The 18,265-nt window shown below is 39.2% G+C and overlaps 1 protein-coding gene across 3 annotated transcripts in view; it reads left to right on the plus strand.

Moving 5' to 3' along the window:
- The window catches only part of CPNE4 (copine 4), a 229,343-nt gene extending 213,952 nt beyond the window's left edge, over nucleotides 1-15,391 (plus strand). For all 3 annotated transcript variants that reach the window (XM_039549679.1, XM_039549677.1, XM_039549678.1), the window contains 4 exons: nucleotides 1,008-1,059; nucleotides 5,408-5,541; nucleotides 8,018-8,254; nucleotides 14,785-15,391. In XM_039549679.1, the coding sequence (XP_039405613.1) occupies nucleotides 1,008-1,059; nucleotides 5,408-5,541; nucleotides 8,018-8,254; nucleotides 14,785-14,916 (555 nt within the window). In that variant the 3' untranslated portion in view covers nucleotides 14,917-15,391. The remainder of the gene's footprint in view (nucleotides 1-1,007; nucleotides 1,060-5,407; nucleotides 5,542-8,017; nucleotides 8,255-14,784) is intronic.
- Nucleotides 15,392-18,265: the final 2,874 nt, after the last annotated feature.

The following is an 18,265-nucleotide window of genomic DNA, read 5'->3' on the forward strand; positions in this document are numbered from 1 at the left end:
ATGCATTGCGAGACAAAATCTGGGATTTTTCATTCAAGAAAATTTAAGACAAAATTAAGAGACTGGGCTTCAGAACCAAAGAGATTAAAAGGATTCAAGACTTTTCAGTGATCAAAAAAAGAAATAAAAAGGAATCTGAAAAAAAAAAACTGCAGGAAAGAATAAACATTAAAGAGGAATTCTGGAACTGGAGACTTACAGTGCCTAGCATTATTTAGGCATAGAAAAGTCTTGTATTGTTTTCCCAGAGCACCAAAGACAAAATACTTTGTTTTGTTAGAAAATCAACAACTTTGTTGTATTCACAGTGATTTCTTTTAGAAAACTGCTCTGTAGGATTTAATGATAGATTGAGAGAGAGAGATAGAGATTGGAATATTCACTACATGCAAGGAAAACCAAGAGTCTTCAGGGGGTTTTTTTATTTATTACCCCCCAGACTAATCTAACTTTTTAACCAACTTAGGCTCCTTACACTTCTTACACTACTATTCCACAGTGGATCCTTGATTTCTCTGGAGAATTACTTTCCCAGTACTCCTTGGCCTTAGATGAGGAACTGTTCACACAGTGAGGTCAGGATGCAGAAGAGACCTGAGTTTCTGCTCTCAGTGCTGTATTATAACCTGCTTTCTCTCTCCTGCAGTCTGAGATGCTGAGCTAGGGAGAGGTGGCATTGAAATCACCTCTGGAATAGATTCCTCTTCTATGCCCAGCACTGATAGCCCAATCCTGTCACCATATTTATATGATTTTTTATGTATTTGGGTGGGTTTTCTTTGTGCCATCTTGTTGTTATTTTGTTGTTATTGACAAGTTTGATTCCAGTTTTGCTACTTTGGTTCTGTGGGGAGCTCCAGCTGGGACTGTATTTCACACTTAATGGCTGAAAGCTTGAAAGGTCTCAGGTTTACCATAGGAAAAATGTCAAGAGTGTTTAACCACAAGTCTTCTTGGAATAATTTTTCTGACAACAGTCTTCTTCTTTTCTTTCCATGTATCTGCAGGTCTCTCATGACTTTGCAATCAATTTCAATGAAGACAACCCAGAATGTGCAGGTAAGACATTAGGACAGACTGCCATAGTTTTTCTGTGTGCAAAATGTGATTGCATTTTTTATTGTATCACCTGAGTATTATTCAAAGTTGTTTTTTTTAAAGAAGGCAGCTAGGATTTTGGGGCCTGACAGGCTCCAAACCATCGAGCTTAGCTTTAGAAATCTTGGAAAGTGCCATACATTAATTTCCTGAAAAGTAGGTCCCTTGGTGGACATTGAGCACTCGGACTTCCTGAAATCACTGGCATTTCTGAGAACCAAAGCTGTGTCTCCTAGATTAATTCAAAATCTTCAGCTACCTCAACATCATAGGTGATGCAGCTAAGAAGGGCAGGATATGAAAAACCAGGCTGTGAAACTCTTTGATCAAAAATTCCCTCAGTTTAGAGACAGTTCTTTGACCAGACCTATAGCAATAGTAGCCTGCTGCAAGTCAAGGGCAGGGAAGCAGCTGAGGACTACTGTGGTGGAAAGAAACCTACTTTCCTGAGAGCAGGAGGCTGTTTTAACACAGAGTAAGATACTGGTGTGTTCTACCAACAGTCATTAATCCTTGGTAATCAGAGGCCAGATTCATGTTGCAGATGCTGCTGTATGTCTTGTATTTGTAAGTGAGGTCTGCAGTGATTGGTGCTGTCTTTCTAAAGTCTCCTGCCACAATTCACACATTTTTTAAAAGACAAGAACAGGAGAATAACCTCTAAACAGAGAAGCAGTTGAGAGTTTTGCTTGGGTGATCATTGCTGTCTAAAATTCACAGATTGTTATTCTCCCTTATCCTTCTGCTTCCATCCAAGTACTGAACTGGATATTTCAAAATGCTCTTCCTGTTCAAATTTTCTAGCTGCTCCTTTCAGCCCTTCTCAGGCTTATTAGTGGCTTTCTTTCAGGCATGGGCAGCAAATAAGTTCAAGATGAGAACTAAGATGCAAAGAAATGAAGTGAGGAAAAGAGAGGACAAGCAATCCAAGGGAAAGTGACATTAAAAGAATTCAGAGTTCACGCATCTTAAATGCAAGACCTGTTTTTGGTTCAGTGGGCATTCCTGCTTTGTTGTTGCACTTGAATTGTTGGACTGCCCCAGCCTTTGCAGGTCACATGCTTGAAATGCAATTGGGCATAAGTCCTACAGCTGCTTGATATGCTCACACAGCTTTTTACATTGCTTTTAAGGAGTCCAAAGAAGCAGAAGTTACATGTATGCATCTAGAAGTTCCTGTAAGCTTGTAAACCAGCTTGATGTTGATACTTAAGTCACACTGTTGGTGTGGGGATGGGGTGGGGAAGCAAAAGAGACCTCAGAACTCTGTCTGGACCATCATATTTTATAATATGTTATTTAGACAGTTAACAGTGGTCAGCATTAGGTGATAACATATTTATGCATGTGGTGTTCAAATAGAGCTTTGTTTCTCAGTCTAAATGCGGAATATTTGTGACCCTCTGCAAACTAGAGAAAAGCTGTAGCAGTCCATGCAAAGAATACTTATTTTTATTTCCCCCCCCGCCCCCTTTGCTGCTTCTTTTGAGTTCAAGGCTAATTCTTTTACCACACTGGCATTCTTATATAATGTTTTTTATTGATGGAAAAGGCTGCCACATCTAGGTGATGCCAGCAGCAACATTCGGACAGACAAACCCTCTGCAAGCAAGAGATTTACTATCCAAACCACACTATGTATGCAAAATTAAATGTAACAATGGAAATGAAAGAGGGTAAAAAAAGAAAGGAAGGAGCTGTTTTATGAGACTTGGCTTGTGTCACTTAATAATTTAAACTTTATTCGTATCTTTGCTTAAAACTCAGTTATCTGATAACTTAGCCCCTCACCTGAAAGGAGTTCTAGGCCTCGGAAAACATAAAAAAATGGTTGCAGCATGAAAGAATGCCAGAGAAGACATTTTGCAGCATTTGCACCTGTATCTGCAAGATATAAAAAGCACTTGTTTGTCTTAAATGATACCTTTTTAAATAATATCCATCTAGGTGAAAGCAAGAAAAAGAGACAAACCAGAAAATACGTTGTTTAGTCATTTGCTGCAGCTTGCTCATCTGCCTGTCATGGGTGTTTGGTTAGTTCCTACCACCAGTTGTTCAGTTGTTCTGTGATGTTCTCTAGATGCTCTCACTGGATTAGGTGGCACAGGGAGCACTAACACCAGCACGTCACATGGAGAAAAGATGCAAGAGTGACAAGGAGATAAAGTGCTTAGTGATTACACTTTTTTACCTTGTACTATCTAGCATACTTGCCAGAAAATAAAGTTAAATTGCTTAAGAGTATCTTGTTTTAAACAAAGAAACAGCAGCTGGATGCAATATAAAAAGCATGTGTCTATTTTGCCTTTGAAGAATGAAATCCTTTTCTCTGTGGAAGTAGAGCTTTTGTTGGCACAAAGTAGTGTGAAGCATCACTCTACATACAGGGACTGTATATTAAGATGAAGAGCACTGGAATTGATAAAATATGGATATCTTCACCTGTTATCATTTCCATTCTTGAAAATTTTGGTCTTTATAGTCTTATATTTAGTATATTTATAGTAGATTACTTTTATAGTCTTATAATTAATACTTAGTTTATTATCTGAGGAAGAAAGTAGGCAACAACCTCTAGTCTGAATGAATGTTTCTACACATCTGTTTTAAACCCATATATCTATCCATACACTGTATTTCATTGGAGATGCTGAAAGCGGATTCCAAATAAAAGTGGAAAGGTTGAATTGGGAAAAAAAATGCACATTGACTCTGTTTAAAAGACAGGAGTACAAGAACAGCAAGCTACAAAGTAATCCACTCACATACCCTGTTCAGTTGGGATTGGATGGACAGTAGATATTTCTAAAATGTATTAATCTGGGAAAGCAAATTTAAAAATTGTGTCTATAGAACATGTCTCTTTCTAAGATGATGGCAACTTTTTGACATTAACAACACTAAATCTCTGTGGAATGCAGGGAGTAAGGTTTATCTTACACAATTTTACTGCGTAAGAATAGAAGTACAGTGTATCTTGTCATCATCTTAGGGAAGATTTATGAGAATTTCTTGCAAGATCATTAAGTATATGTAATGAAATCCTTAGCAAGTTTAAAATTGGGAGCTAACAAAAGGTCAGTTTTGCAACATGCAATTTAGTCACTGGAATTACCAAGGGAAATTTTGTAACACTACTTTACATTTCAGCCAATCACAGCTATAATTGGAGCAAGTTCTTTTGTCTGTTGGCACTGCAATGGGAAAATATATATGTATCTGTCTCTAAAGAGAGAAGACTGTTCTCCACCACTTTTTAATAGGAATATATGTGTGTCATTGTAAAACAATTACAACTCCCTGTAATTTGTTAGTAACCACTCTGCACCTATCTATCCTGTAAATTTGATTGAGTAAAAAATCTCATGAGTGAGCGAGCTTCAGTGCAAACTGAAACTGGCTTAGGATCTTACCGAAGTAATTTCATTCTTCAGCATCCTTTGTAAAGCTTTCAGTCTATCGCTTTCTTTCCAACATTAGACCTCTAATCCTTTAGGTCTGGTAAACTGGGACTTTTGAATGGGGAGGCTAATGTGCATCACTTCAAGAAATCCTTCTTCTCAATGACTGAAAATACCTATTTCCATTCTGTGATCTGTCAAGTGTGTCAGCAGAAGTCTTTGCTCCCTGGTCTGACTATATATCTTGAAATGAAAAAGCCAAAAATAGCTCTCCATCAAAATTTCTCAGCTAAAGCTCATTTTTCTGTAGGCTGCAAAGCATCCTGCTGTTTCTTCCAAGATTTCACAGCTTTTGGTCATAGTCAAATTCAACCTGTGAGCGAGTATGCAAATTAACCCTGAAAAATTATTTTCTTAGCACAGGGGAGTCAGGTATTTGAAAAGATGTTTGGATTCCTTAACAGCTTTAGCACATAAGTACAAAGGACAAATTTGTTGGCAACTGCCATGATAAACAAAAATATTTCTCTGAAGAGGAGAAAGAAGTGTTGAAGTGTTTCTTAATGTGTGTCTAGCCTTTCAGCATGAATCTTAGCTGGTGATCAGGAAGTCATCACATATTAAACCAAGAAGATGGAAGCTATCGCATTGCAAGCTCATACATGAAAAATAGACATTAAAAGCTGCTGGGAAGGAGAAGCATGGTGTAATGAATTACATATTACAAACTAGATTCAAGGCACCTACAGACAGCTTCCTGGAAATTATCTGAATTTTCTAGTCCTTGCTAATCATGTAATTTTTTTTTTTGTTCTTTAAGAAGCCACCTTTCATTTACATTTAAAACAAACTTGATATTGGCAATATGCTCCACTTTTATTTGTCTTTTGTGTGGTTTTTCATGCCAGGAATACAAGGTGTTGTGGAAGCTTATCAGAGCTGCCTTCCCAAGCTGCAGCTGTACGGACCGACAAACATTGCTCCCATCATCCAGAAAGTGGCAAAATCTGCCTCAGAGGAGACCAACACCAAGGAGGCCTCGGTAAGGGAAAAAAAGCTGTGTTTGCCTTTTTTTCTTGTCTTACGATGGATCTCTCATAGGCCATCAAAACAAGACCTTTTAATGCAGATTGTGCCTTCACAGTTTTTATTAACTGCCTTCACAGTAGGCAGGTTAAACCTGTGTCAGCTGGAACAGTGTATCCAATCTTTATAGCTTCTATTGCCACAACTTTAAACTCTTCCCCCACTGACCTATTTCCTGCTTTTAGGGCTGTTTTACTGTAGCACACCCAGTTCTTCACTGTGGAGATAGAAATGGCACTACTAAGGTTAAAAAATTGAGCATCAAAGCCCTAAAAGTCTTGGCTGTACCAAGAGATGAGTTCAAATGATTCCCTACTCAGACTACCCAATTTCATGTCTCCTGCAGAGGTTGCACTAAAATTTTTCTGTTCAGCTAGGGGATTTTTTCCAACCATTCATTTGAAAACGGTAAGGATACAGTTTTCAGCTTGTTATTACTGATGAAGTAATCTGTGCCTTTTAGAAACCGGAAGACAAGTCTGTTAGCCTGCACCTGACAAAAATCCCAGGACAGGTTTCTTGGGCTAAAAGACTTACACATAGATCACATTTTAAATGTACATCTTTGAGATGCATTAGGTTTATTTTGATCCTGCCTTGAAGACAGAATGGGAGAAAGGGAGGACAAGAGAATTGGAGGGAATATGTGAGCGAGTAGGTCTGAACCCTTTGCAAGAGAAGTGCTGTGGGAGTGACGGATGTAAGAGAGACATTGTGTACTGCAGCAAGAAAAGTGCCTATGTATAGAACAGAATAGAACTGTGCATTGCTATGTGTCTCATCACCAGGCCTGGAGCTTTCTCTAAGTTTTCTTCATGTGTTGGGCCTTTTTAAAGTCCTATTAGGGCAACAGTTCCCAAATATTTCTGTTCGTGAGTCTGGGCTTCTGACTGATATTTACAAGAGCATGTAGTGACAGAACAAAGGGTAATGGCTTCAAACTGAAAGAGGGCAACTTTAGATTAGATATTAGAAAAATAATTCTTCACTGTGAGAGTGGTGAGGCACTGAAACAGGTTGACTGGAGAAGCTAAGGATACCCCATCCCTGGAAGTTCAAGGACAGATTGGATGGAGCTCTGAGCAACCTGGTCTAGTGGAAGGTGTCCCTGCCTCATCATCTGTTGGGCCTAGATGATCTTTAAGCTCCCTTCCAATCCAAACCACTCTATGATTGTATGATTGTTATTCCACTGTTGTTTCCAGAACCTTGATAGTATTTAGGGTCTCAGTCCTAAAATGCGGAATTGCTATGTTTGAATTTCCATACCCACCTAATCCTGAGGTGGCTCACTCTGTTCCCAGTGCTGCTTCTGATCTAATATGCCATACTGAATAAGTTCCTTCATTCTTCTATACCTAAGCTTCCCCCTTTCTGTCTGAAAAACAATTTATAGCATGAATCTTCAAGATGAAGTTTTCTCCCTGCATGCTTTGTTTTAGTCATAGTAGGACAGTGTGATCAGATCACTTTGAGTTTATACAGCTGTATATACATAAACATTATTGATATTTAATGTGTTGGTATTGCTCATGCAGAGTGACCAAATTCTATGATTTGTTCATTTTTCCTATTAATGCACATGTGTTAAACGACTCCAGCTGCCTAACAATTCATAAAGGATCCAAGTAAGGGCCACTCTTCACCTTTACCAAGTGAAAATATGTCACAGCTGATGATCCCAGTTCAGTGGGTTTTGGAGACTTGGGAGAGAAATGACAAGCTCACCAAATTGCTTGCTGTCCTCTGGAGAATGAGAAAACCTCTCTTTGGGGCTCTGTATGAAGAGCATGAAGATGGATACATTCCTGCCTTGCTCTCCTCAGGAACCCCATTACTCTGCAGAGCGCAGCAGACCTGCCATGGTGTGGTGCTTCCCCCACAGGCAGCAGTGGGTCAGCCCCCAGTTTGCAGACACCTGCACCCACCCCTCTTGCCTGTTAGCAAAGCTCCTCTGCAGAGAGCTGTCATAACCCCCTGACAGATCTGCTACAGGCCTGTTAAGCTCCAGTGGCCCATTCCTCCCTGCCTCCCACTGGTTCCCAAAGGGAAAAAAGGTAAATGGAAACTGTCTGATTGCGCAGCAGATGGAAGATAGAGCTAGTGAAGATCTCAGGACTATTCCAGACTTCCCAGCCCAAGATCTGACTCTCCCAGCCCTAGCAGCTAGACACCCCCTTTTCTACACTGGGATCTTTGGCTCTCTCCAGCTCCTGGAAATTACCTGAACCAGAGCTAAATTCCAGAAGAGGAGAAATTAGTTGCTGAGGAGTTTGGGATGAAAAATTCTATATAGTCAATATAAAGGCTCTTTTCTCTTTAAAAAGGTCCATGAGTGAGTTACCAGAAACATTTTTATACTGCAAAAGTTTAAGCAGCTTTGGACTATTAACTAATGACATAATTTTTCATTTCTTGTCCAACAACTTCAGCAATATTTCATCTTGCTGATCCTGACGGATGGTGTCATCACAGACATGGCTGACACCAGAGAGGCCATTGTCCACGCCTCTCACCTCCCCATGTCAGTCATCATCGTCGGGGTGGGCAACGCTGATTTTAGTGACATGCAGATGCTGGATGGTGACGATGGCATCCTGAGGTCTCCCAAGGGCGAGCCTGTGCTTCGAGACATTGTCCAGTTTGTGCCATTTAGGAACTTCAAACATGTAAGCTGATTTTTCCATCCTTGCTACAGAAGTGTGGATGTGTATAGTGAATGATTCACAGGGCTGGGCTTAACTTTGCATATGCATGAGGTGTTGAGTAAGTCTATGGCATTATTGTGTCAGAAATACTGAAAAAAAGGAATCAGAATGCAATGTGCTCCATTAGTGAGTTGGTGAGGGTGGGGAAGGAAGAGATGAGGCAGAATACATGTGCTTTTTGTGGTGCCAGTCCTTGCTTCCACTTTCTCCCTGCTTTAATTTGGTTACCCTCCCTGTCAAATTTTTCATGGTGTCTCTTCTTCATTCTCTTTTGCATCTGTTCTGTTAGGACTACTGTGCTCTGCTTTCCGTTCCTTCATTTCCACAGGCAGATGAATGGCTGTGAATTTGTCCTCACAGTGTTCCCTAGGAGGCTGTTTCCTTATTGAAGTTAGCTCCCTGAGTTCTCAAATGCAAGGTTATCCACCCACAGCATCCTGGTTGTCTCCAAACCCTTTCCCAAATTCTGTACAAGAACAAAGCCAAGAAAGTGGCATTACTGAAAGCTTCCCTCTGCCCTCAGCCAGCTGTTCCTGACTGAAGCCAGTGTGATGTAGAAGACACTTTGTAGTAAAGGAGGGAACAGAACCAGCATTAAATTGACAAATCTAAAGTAAAGATTTGGTCATGCACTTTCTCAGTCACCTGCCTTACATTGCATCATCTGTTTCAGGGACTTTTCAGCAGCAGGGTAGGGACAGTGTTCACCAGCAGAAGGGGCTTTCCCACGCACAGAGGGGTTTTTCAGAGCCCTTTTCCTCCATATGGAGGCATTCATTATGTTCGTCTGCAATGCTGATCACATTCCTTTCCTTCCATTTTTACATCTTTCTCTCCCTTCTTTCCTCTCACTTCTGTTACATTTACATGGTTCTCCAGGCTGGTTTTTTGCTCTGTCTAGGAAGGATATCCTCAGTATTTGATTTTAAAATTTCTTTACCTCAGAGTGCAACTGACTCATTCTCCTCATGAGATTGCTCTTTTCAGTCTGCTCCCATACACTAGAGATCCTTAGATTTGGATGTGTCACAGCCAAAATCTCAGCTCTGGGCTAGTTTTGATCTGCATGTGGGTTCGCACTGCTTACATTTCTTTTTTAGTTTAGCTTCTCTTTTAGTTTTTCTGGGTTTTTTGTCACCACAAGAGCTTTTTCTTCCTGTTCGTTACTTCCAAAATACCTTCATTTTCCTCTTTGCAAGAGTAGTTCTTTTTTCTCATTTCAAAATCCAATTTTGCAATATTTGTCTTAGATCTAGACACACTTCTTACTTTCAAAAACTCTACTGAGGAGCAAGAGAAACAAACTTGTTCCTCTTTTTCTTCTAGCTTTATGTAAACAATGGATGCAGACAGGAGGGAAAACTCACCTTACGCTATTAGTTTGGTGACACCATGCCAAATAGCTGCAGATTGACTACAGAGTTGTAGATACACACATTTCTGTGCTGACAGTGGCACACAGCCACCTACCTGCTGAAACAAAGTATGAGCACGACCACCTCATAACTTGTGATTCCTTCAGCAGATAATCACAAGTGCGTAGTCCTGCACCGTAGTCACTGGAAAAGTGTCCAGAGCTGAGTTATTTATGGGTTAGTGGGAGAGCTACTTTTAACTAGGTGAAAACATGTTTCTGCAAAGGAACTGGCAGAGCCAGCTACATTTGTTATTTTTAGTTTCACTTTGTATTTTATAATAAAGCTAAAATCATCCTGGATTTAATAGATTAACGCTGACAGTTGCAGTTCTGGGCTCTAAATATATTGTGCCCCTGGTGTTAACTTGTGACTGTATCTGTAGCATTGTTATTGCCAGCATTGGTCAAATGACAAGCATATATCTTTTTAGCTGATTTAGATTAACTTCCCCAGTACTGGGAGAGGAAAGCAATCTTAATGTATATTTCTTGTTAAACAGTGATATTTTTTTCCCTCTTTCAGTAGCAAAGATAATATAGGTACAGAGATAGATTTGTATTTGCTCTATCAGAAAAGTCAAAATATCTTATGCAACCTGATATTTAGTCTGTTTATTGTGATCTTTCAGCTTTTCAACAAATGTCAGTGTAACAGATGAGTGCTCATAAAAATAGCCACTTCTGGTTTAATTTCTTTATTGTCATATCCTAAATAATCTCTCTCTATCAACAAAGTGACATTCCCAGCTTCCTTGCTTACTTAGCACAAACAAAAGACCATACATCAACTAGTGAAATAATTTTTCATGGGAGAAGTGAGTGTGATGTTTTGATTCAAACTTATTTTTCCCCACAGAGGAAATGCAGATTTTACACATTTGGGAGATTTTTGTCAGATCAGTTCTGACCAAGCATAAGAATTTACATACATCAGCATATAACTTTTGACAGCTTTAAGCAAAATATATATTTAGGCAAAAATCCCATTCCTTTTGTCAATGTACCTTGTGTTAATTTATTAAGTAGAAAAAGAAGTTGAAGGATCTTTTTAGAAAGATTAAAAATCAAATTGTGTAAGGTTTATAGGTTTTTCTGATAAATCCAGTATTTGTTTGTTCCTAAATCCATATTATATCAATTAATGACAGGAGAGGTGAAAATGTTGTGTGAGCATTTATTTTTCGTTTTGCTGGAAGAGTAAACCAAAATTCCCTTGTAGTCATCCCAAGCAATATTTTTTTTTCATTACCTCTATGCTCAGGTCAGCTTGGAACTCAAAATCTCGTATCTATACAAAGAGATCAAAAATAATCTGTGCAAAACCCTCCGCTTTGAGAAAATGGAAGGCGGGGAGAAAGAAGTTGTAAAAATAATCTATAGAACAAATCCCTTTTATTTTGTAAGTTTGACTTCAGAGAAGGTTTTGAGCCTGCACAGCACTCATGCAGGCATTCAACACATTTCAATTAGTTACTCACATACCTAAAATCTTATACTCACTTCAATGTTTTACTGGCTTAAGACTCAGTGTAGACAGCAGGCTCTGTTATAGGGGTTTAATCTCCTACGCAATACAGTGCATCAGAAGTACTTCAGTAAAACATCTAAGCTCTTTCTCTCTCTTTAAGGAATATCTTTGAAGCCATCAAAATAATAATAGCAACTGTAGTGACTCTTGGCAAATCCTGTAGTTGTAGAGGTTTGATAAAATCAAGGTAACCATTAGTGCTTAAAAAAAGTTTCCCATTGTATAGTGGGTGACATATGCCATTCACTAAAGGTGAAAACAAAGGAAACATACTTTCCCTGAACCTAAGTGATTTTTTTTCTCTCTGTAATCATCACCACCCCAGTAATGTGAGTGTCCTTCACCTGGAACTGTAGAACAGTGATGTTCTGTCACTGAAATGTAGTTGAAGAAAATCACCTGCCTCAATCCATTCACAGTCATATTGTAAGAGATTAAATTCTCTGCCTTGGGGATGTATGATGTATTTACTGGGCACAAATCTGATGCCACGGATAGATTGTATTCCATTCTGCATTGTATTTAATCATAAAGGTTAACAGCTCTGACTTAGTAACACATACATCACAAAGGAGTGTGGAAAGCACAGCTCATAACCACTGCAAGGAGCAATGTTTTGCACTGTGCATTGTAGTTAAAGGTTAAGCACTGAGAAGCCATAGAACCGAACCAACAGTCTTTTGTAGTACACACCAATTATGGAGTCATAGGGGATCATTTTCCTGCTGCTGAGTGATCTAATTGTTGTGTTTTAGCTATCAATTGAGAACTATTCATCTTGAGGTGCTTATTGCTAGGATGCTCTTCAAGCAGTTAAATAGTGGAGAAAATCATTAATTATGATAATGCAGTAAATACAGATAATACAGTAAATCATTAATTTGATGTCCCATCTGTGGTAAAGACCCAGCAAAGGTAATCCTTACACAACACTGATGAACTGGGGCTGTGTTTCAGCTTAAAAGTTACTGACTGTAATTCTCACTTAAACAAATGCTGCTTTGCACCATCTGAAATGAGAGTGCTTCACCACCACAAAAAGTATGTAAGTTACAGGTGGTCCAAATCATCAGAGAGGAAACCCACCCCAACCCTGTTTTTGGGATGTTCCCTGCTGGAAAGAGCCCCAGGACCAAGAGACATCACTGGCATGATGAAACTCAGTAAAGCAACAGTTGCCCATGCCCATGCACAGAGTCAAGCCAGCTACCCCAGGACAACCCTGTGTGGAGCCACATATTGCCTGTGAGCCTGTGGGCACAGTAAATATTTTAGCTTAAACCTCAATGAAAGGCTTTTCAGTTGAGGACTCCTCAAGTGGCAGTGATTTAGCTGTGCATCTGAGCCCTGACAGAGCCTGTTCTGAAAGGCTGACCCTTCGTTCAGGAGGAATGGATGTGGTGTCAGAAGAGGGAGGTGGCAGAGGGAGGATGATGCACAGCAGTGGGTGCTGTTGGCCCAGTGTTCTGACATGTCAATCACACGGATCCAGAGAAGCTGATGGCCAGTGCTCCTGCCCAGCATTTTTAAAGACAGAGCAGAGTGAAGTTTCCTGATTGCTACGGCTCGTGTGTGCAGTGCTGGCCCAAGGTTCTTCCCCCAATTCCTGTTTTTACCTCTGTGTAGGGTTGTATTTTTGGTAAGATAGCACAGAGGCAGGCTAAGGTATGTACAGCTTTGATAGACTGGGAAGGAGATTTAAAAAAACAGTAATTTTCAATAACATTGTAGAAATAAGCCATTTGTATGATTCCAAGGGGTATTTTCTGATTGTTTTAGCTGGAACTAGGTGAACTTTAAGGTCCCTTCCAACCCAAATCATTCCATGGTTCTATAAAACAAGTTTAGGCAAGAACAGGGCAACTCTGTAAAACCATGCATTTCACTTTTCAGGATTAAAATAAATGGGTTCTGTTACTGTGTAACACCTTAGAACAGTTGCTGCACTGTCACACAAAGTATGCTCTATGCTTTGCCAGTTTGTTCACGCAGAAATGTTCCAGGCTTTTTTGCCTGCACAAGTATTTTGGTATAAATGTCACAGTAGGGAAATAGCAGTTCATTTTATTTGTTACTAATCCCATACGTGAGTCAAAATACAGAAATACCAAAAAAAAAAAAAGAAAAAGAAAAAAAAATTCTGTGTCTGATTTTGCTAGCATTATCTTTGTATTTGCAGTATTACAACATTTGATACTGGAATTTCTAATAGCCTGGTGTTTTCGTCACCCTTGGATTAGCGTGCCTACAAATAGTTTACCATTTACATTCTATCTAAACCAAATCTTTAAACTCTGTAAGGATAAGGATGCCACCCCATGAAACAGAAGAGGTCAAAAAACAGTCAATACAACTGCTTTGTGACATGGTAGTTTTGAAACCTGGCTGATAACACAACAGACAGTGAGGAGGAAAGTGTTCATTAATTTGGGAAAAAGTAGTTGGTGTGCAGAAGAAATGTGATCCAGCCACCAGTTGAGTTCCCATGCATCATCTGATCTGCAGTCTGCGTTCTCTGGAGATAAACACATCAATTTAAACCTCTCAAAATGACATTTAAGTATTTGCATTTTTACGGCATTTTGGGCTCAAAGGGAACATGGCCAAGCAGGCTGGCTCCGGAGGACTTGGAACCAGCTGTCCCCAAACATTAGAAACAATCTAATCTAAAACATGGGGCAAGAGTGTGCATGGGAGAACAGGAGTCCAGTTTTGTCACTGCTGAATTCAGGGGCTGAGGAATATCCATGCAGCACACGCAGGTAGTGGTTGCCCACAAAACATCCACAGGCCCCTCTGCTTAAAATGAAGCAATGTCAGGGTGTGAGGCAGTAACTCTTTGTGGTTGATGGAGGGCAGGGTTTCTCACTGCACCTCCCTGCCTGGGGTGAAAGCCACTGGCCATCTCTATATCCATCTCTATATCCATCTCTACCTTTCAGGGTCATCAGTTCTTAAGTCTGATTGACACCTGCCATTTTTACATTGCAGGAAGAGCTTTAAAGCCTCCACCAAGCCTAGGATTGAAGCTTTCTTGTAACTATGGTTTAATTCCAATAACAACAAAGTATTTTTTATTGAATTAAAAACTTTCCCAGCCATTAAAACACCATGCCAGATTCTGAAGAGCAGAATGGTGATGAAGGCCTCCCTTTTATAGTGTTGTCCTTTCATGTTCAGCTAGAAGCTCTGCAGGATTCCTTGCTGAACACTGATGAATGAAGTCTTTGCAGCCTTTTATTGTGATATGGTGCTCTCCCAGAGTGCAGGGAAGTTTAGTTACCCTGAACTTAAAACAGTCCAAATGGACCTGAAGTCACAGAGCACTTCTGGCTTTAGTGTACTTTTAGGCAGCTACAGCTTCATACCTAAACTGACTCATAAAGTGAGTTTCCAGCAATAGTATGATTCACTTTGAGTCTTTTTTGCCTTCCATTTCTGTACCATACTTCCTCCCTTGATCTCATGGCACCAATGCCTCTAAAACCCATGGCACTTGTAGGAGAGAGCCAGGTTAACGCTTGTGTTTTCTACCATTTCCTGCAGGCATCCCCAGCTGCTCTAGCAAAAAGCGTTTTGGCTGAAGTTCCAAACCAAGTCGTGGACTATTACAATGGCAAAGGGATAAAACCAAAATGTGTGTCAGAGTACGAGTCTTCCAGGACACTAGCTCCATGAACCTGCCTGCACTCTTTTACAAAATTAAAAAAGAAAAATGCTACTGTCTACAACTACTGTATTTAAAAAAAAATGAAACAAAAAAATAGCACGTTTTGGTGATTTTTAACTAAAATAACCTTTTTTTTTTTTTGCATGTGTAGCCTAAGGGCTTAAATCTGTTAAGCGGTCGTATTGTTGAAAACTTTTTATGAGAAAAAAAATCCAGAAAAAAAAAAGTGAACTCTTTACATTACAGCATGTTGCCTTGAAATAAAAAGTTATCTGTATCTGGTTTTTATACAGGTTTGTTGAAATTTTGCTAAATTTCTTATATTTACACTGTAAAGCATTTTGAAATATTTATTGAGAGTCGATAGCCAAAATGTCTTTGGTTTAATCTGCTATGAACTGAGAGATTTTTCAAAATGGCAGATGCATGAACTGTATTTTGCATGTTTAAAATAAAAACAACACAGTTTTGCAGTTGTCTTTATTTCTCTCTCTGCCAAAAGGCTGCCTGCTTTCAACTTCCATATTCCAAGGAAAGCGTAATGAAGTGTTTCAAGAGATACCTGACCTGAAGCATGGGCATTTCTAATGTTAGCACATTATAGCATGGGCACCAAACAAGCCCACTCAGTCTGTGGCCTGAGTAGTAACTTTTCCAAAGCCTGACAAACCCAGCTGTCACAAAGTGTTCAGACCATAGCTGTAAACAGATCTGGCTTGGAGAGCATGATCCATCAGGATTGCATGTCTTAAAACATGCCTACTTAATCCCAACAGTCTGGCTGGCTTTCAAACAGGATGTATTTTGGCTATCCAAATTTATAATTTCTTCTGTTTGGGAATTCTTACTTTGTTTCATTTGTGTTTTTTAATCTCACATGCAGTGTGTGTGTGGCACATTTTCCAAAAGAAATTTTGCACTGCCTGATTTTGTGACAAGCAGTCATTTGTAACTTCATCCTCACACAGATCACCTGTGTGTGATTGAAGAACTGGTTTTTTTTACCAAAAGAATATTGAAGCCACCTTTCTAAAAAAAAAAAAGAAAAAGAAGAAGACACACAAGAATGGAATGGTGGTGTATTGCACTTTGCATTGAAATATTTATGTATATAAATGAAGAAATTAGATCGATGTTACTTTTTGTGTTCGAATTTTGGCTGCTTCTTTTGCTAAAAAACAATTGTGAAGAATGGAGACTTGTTAGAAACTAAGGAGAAAATTTGACAAAAAGTAATCTGTGTGTGATTGTCCAAAAGGCACAGCTTTGGATGAGTTGTACTCCCACTTGAAAGCATTCTTGTTGCTAGTTCCTGAAGAAGCTGTTTGGGGCCAGTGCTGAATATTTCGGAAACCCTCCCCTGTGAGCAAGGGGTTTTGGTTTAGAAATACATATTTTTAAATGAGTTTGCTGCTAATGTAGTAGTCTAGCTCCCTGATTCTTCTTTAGAAGTAACTTCCATAGGATCAGCTTTGATTGATGATTTTGTACTCTTAAAGGAAGGCAGTGGGATAGCCAAGATGCATGGGGCTGTCTCCCCAGCACATTCAGTTCTGCCCCATCTCTATCCTGCACTGCCATCATTCACACTTGCTTGTAAAGATTTCTTCAGCGAATCAGACACTGAGCAGCAGCCACTATTACTTGGTCATGGGTATAAATTGTCTGGAGATGTCCAAATTGATAGATCTCAAATCCACATTTCCATGAAATGGCTGACTCTTCATTTGAGAGCTTACTCTGTCAGGCTGCACATCTCTCCCTGTGTGGGTGTATTTCATCCAGGAGCTACTGTGATCTCCCCTTACATGTCATACACCACTCTGCTAATGAATCTTAATTCTTACATACCACACCTCTAGTTTCTTATTCCCACTTCCCCCCCTATTTTCCTTCCTTCCCTATTCTCAGAAGGAGCGTTTTCTAGCTGTTAAAACACAGGACTGAAAAACCAATGGCTCCTTGTTCTTTTCTCCTCCAGTATCTCATTTTGTTTTCTTGGCCAAGTTTTTTAAATTCTCTGCACCTCAGATTTTTCATCTGTAAAATGAAGGTCACTGTCATGTATCATACATATCTCACAATAGTACTGGGGGCTTTAATACTTGAGAAGTGATTTGAGATCCTTCCTCAGAGGCATGATGGTGCTCTCGCCATCTAAAGAGTATTACATTACCCTGGGACCAGCATTTAGGGATGTAATGTGCAGTTGAGAAGTTCAGCCTTTTCTTTATCATTTGCCAGACTGAATAAAAGAAATAAAAGAATAAAAGAAAGCTTTCAGCAAGAAAAATGAGGAATCACATAAATCGTTCTTCTGGTACATGTGATCTTTGACTAAACTGATTTTTGAAGTGTTTATGGTTACATAGAATGGGGCAGTTACAGCTCTTCATTACCAGAGGTGTTACAAGGTGCTTCTGTAATGTAGCATCATGTAAAATGCAGAAAGCAACAGGTTATTGTATGCTGAGCTATAAGAACCATCAGTCATTTTTATGTGTGTAGGTGGTCTATATAAGTGTCTCTAGAACCCCAGCTGCTGCAGATCTTTCTGTTTACTTTACACAAGCCTGATTATAAATGCTGTCTACTTAAAAACAAATCATTATCAGTGGTTGATATAAGTCAGCAATTCTGTAGCAGCCCTCAAGTATTTGGAAAGATACCTTCATGGTATTGAAAAATCAACTGGAAATCTTCAGTCTGTACAGATCTCAGCATGTAAAACAAACACATAATAGTGTGGTGAGTTGGTGTAGGATGCACAGAAGACAAAACTGGCCATATGGTAAAGGCTTTCTAATGAGGCTTTGGATGTTACTTTCATTGCTCCAAGCCACTCTCTGCAATAAAATACTAGGGACTTTGTGCAGGGTAACATCATTAAGTATATGAATATATCTCTGAAATGGGATATTTTTCTCCTATTTTATCTACTTAAGGTTTTAGCTAGGCCATTCTGCCTTTAGGCTGAACTGCCATCAATTTCTCCTGCAGATTTTTTAATGCAAATTTAAATTTCTAGTGCCTTTCAATGGATCATTTTAAATTCTGAAAACTCCTTTAAAATAAATTACATCTTGTCTTTTTGAGATAACCAATGATCTAAAATATATTCTCTGCCAACTACAACCCTGCCTTCCTTTTTATCTCAAATCCAATTCAAAACCCAAAAAAATCGCAGAAAACTCAAAGAGATTCATAATCCCTATTAGCCCAAAACACATTAACATCTATAATTCTTGAGCCAGATACTGGGATGAGTTGTATTTTTAGTTTGTAAGGGAAACTAAGTCTCTAGAGGTTTTAAAAAGGACTAATACACTGCTAAGTGTTTATTACCCTAAGGTAAAA

Source organism: Corvus cornix, chromosome 2 (genome assembly GCF_000738735.6).
Source record: "Corvus cornix cornix isolate S_Up_H32 chromosome 2, ASM73873v5, whole genome shotgun sequence".
In the NCBI taxonomy this organism is placed as follows: Eukaryota; Metazoa; Chordata; class Aves; order Passeriformes; family Corvidae; genus Corvus; species Corvus cornix.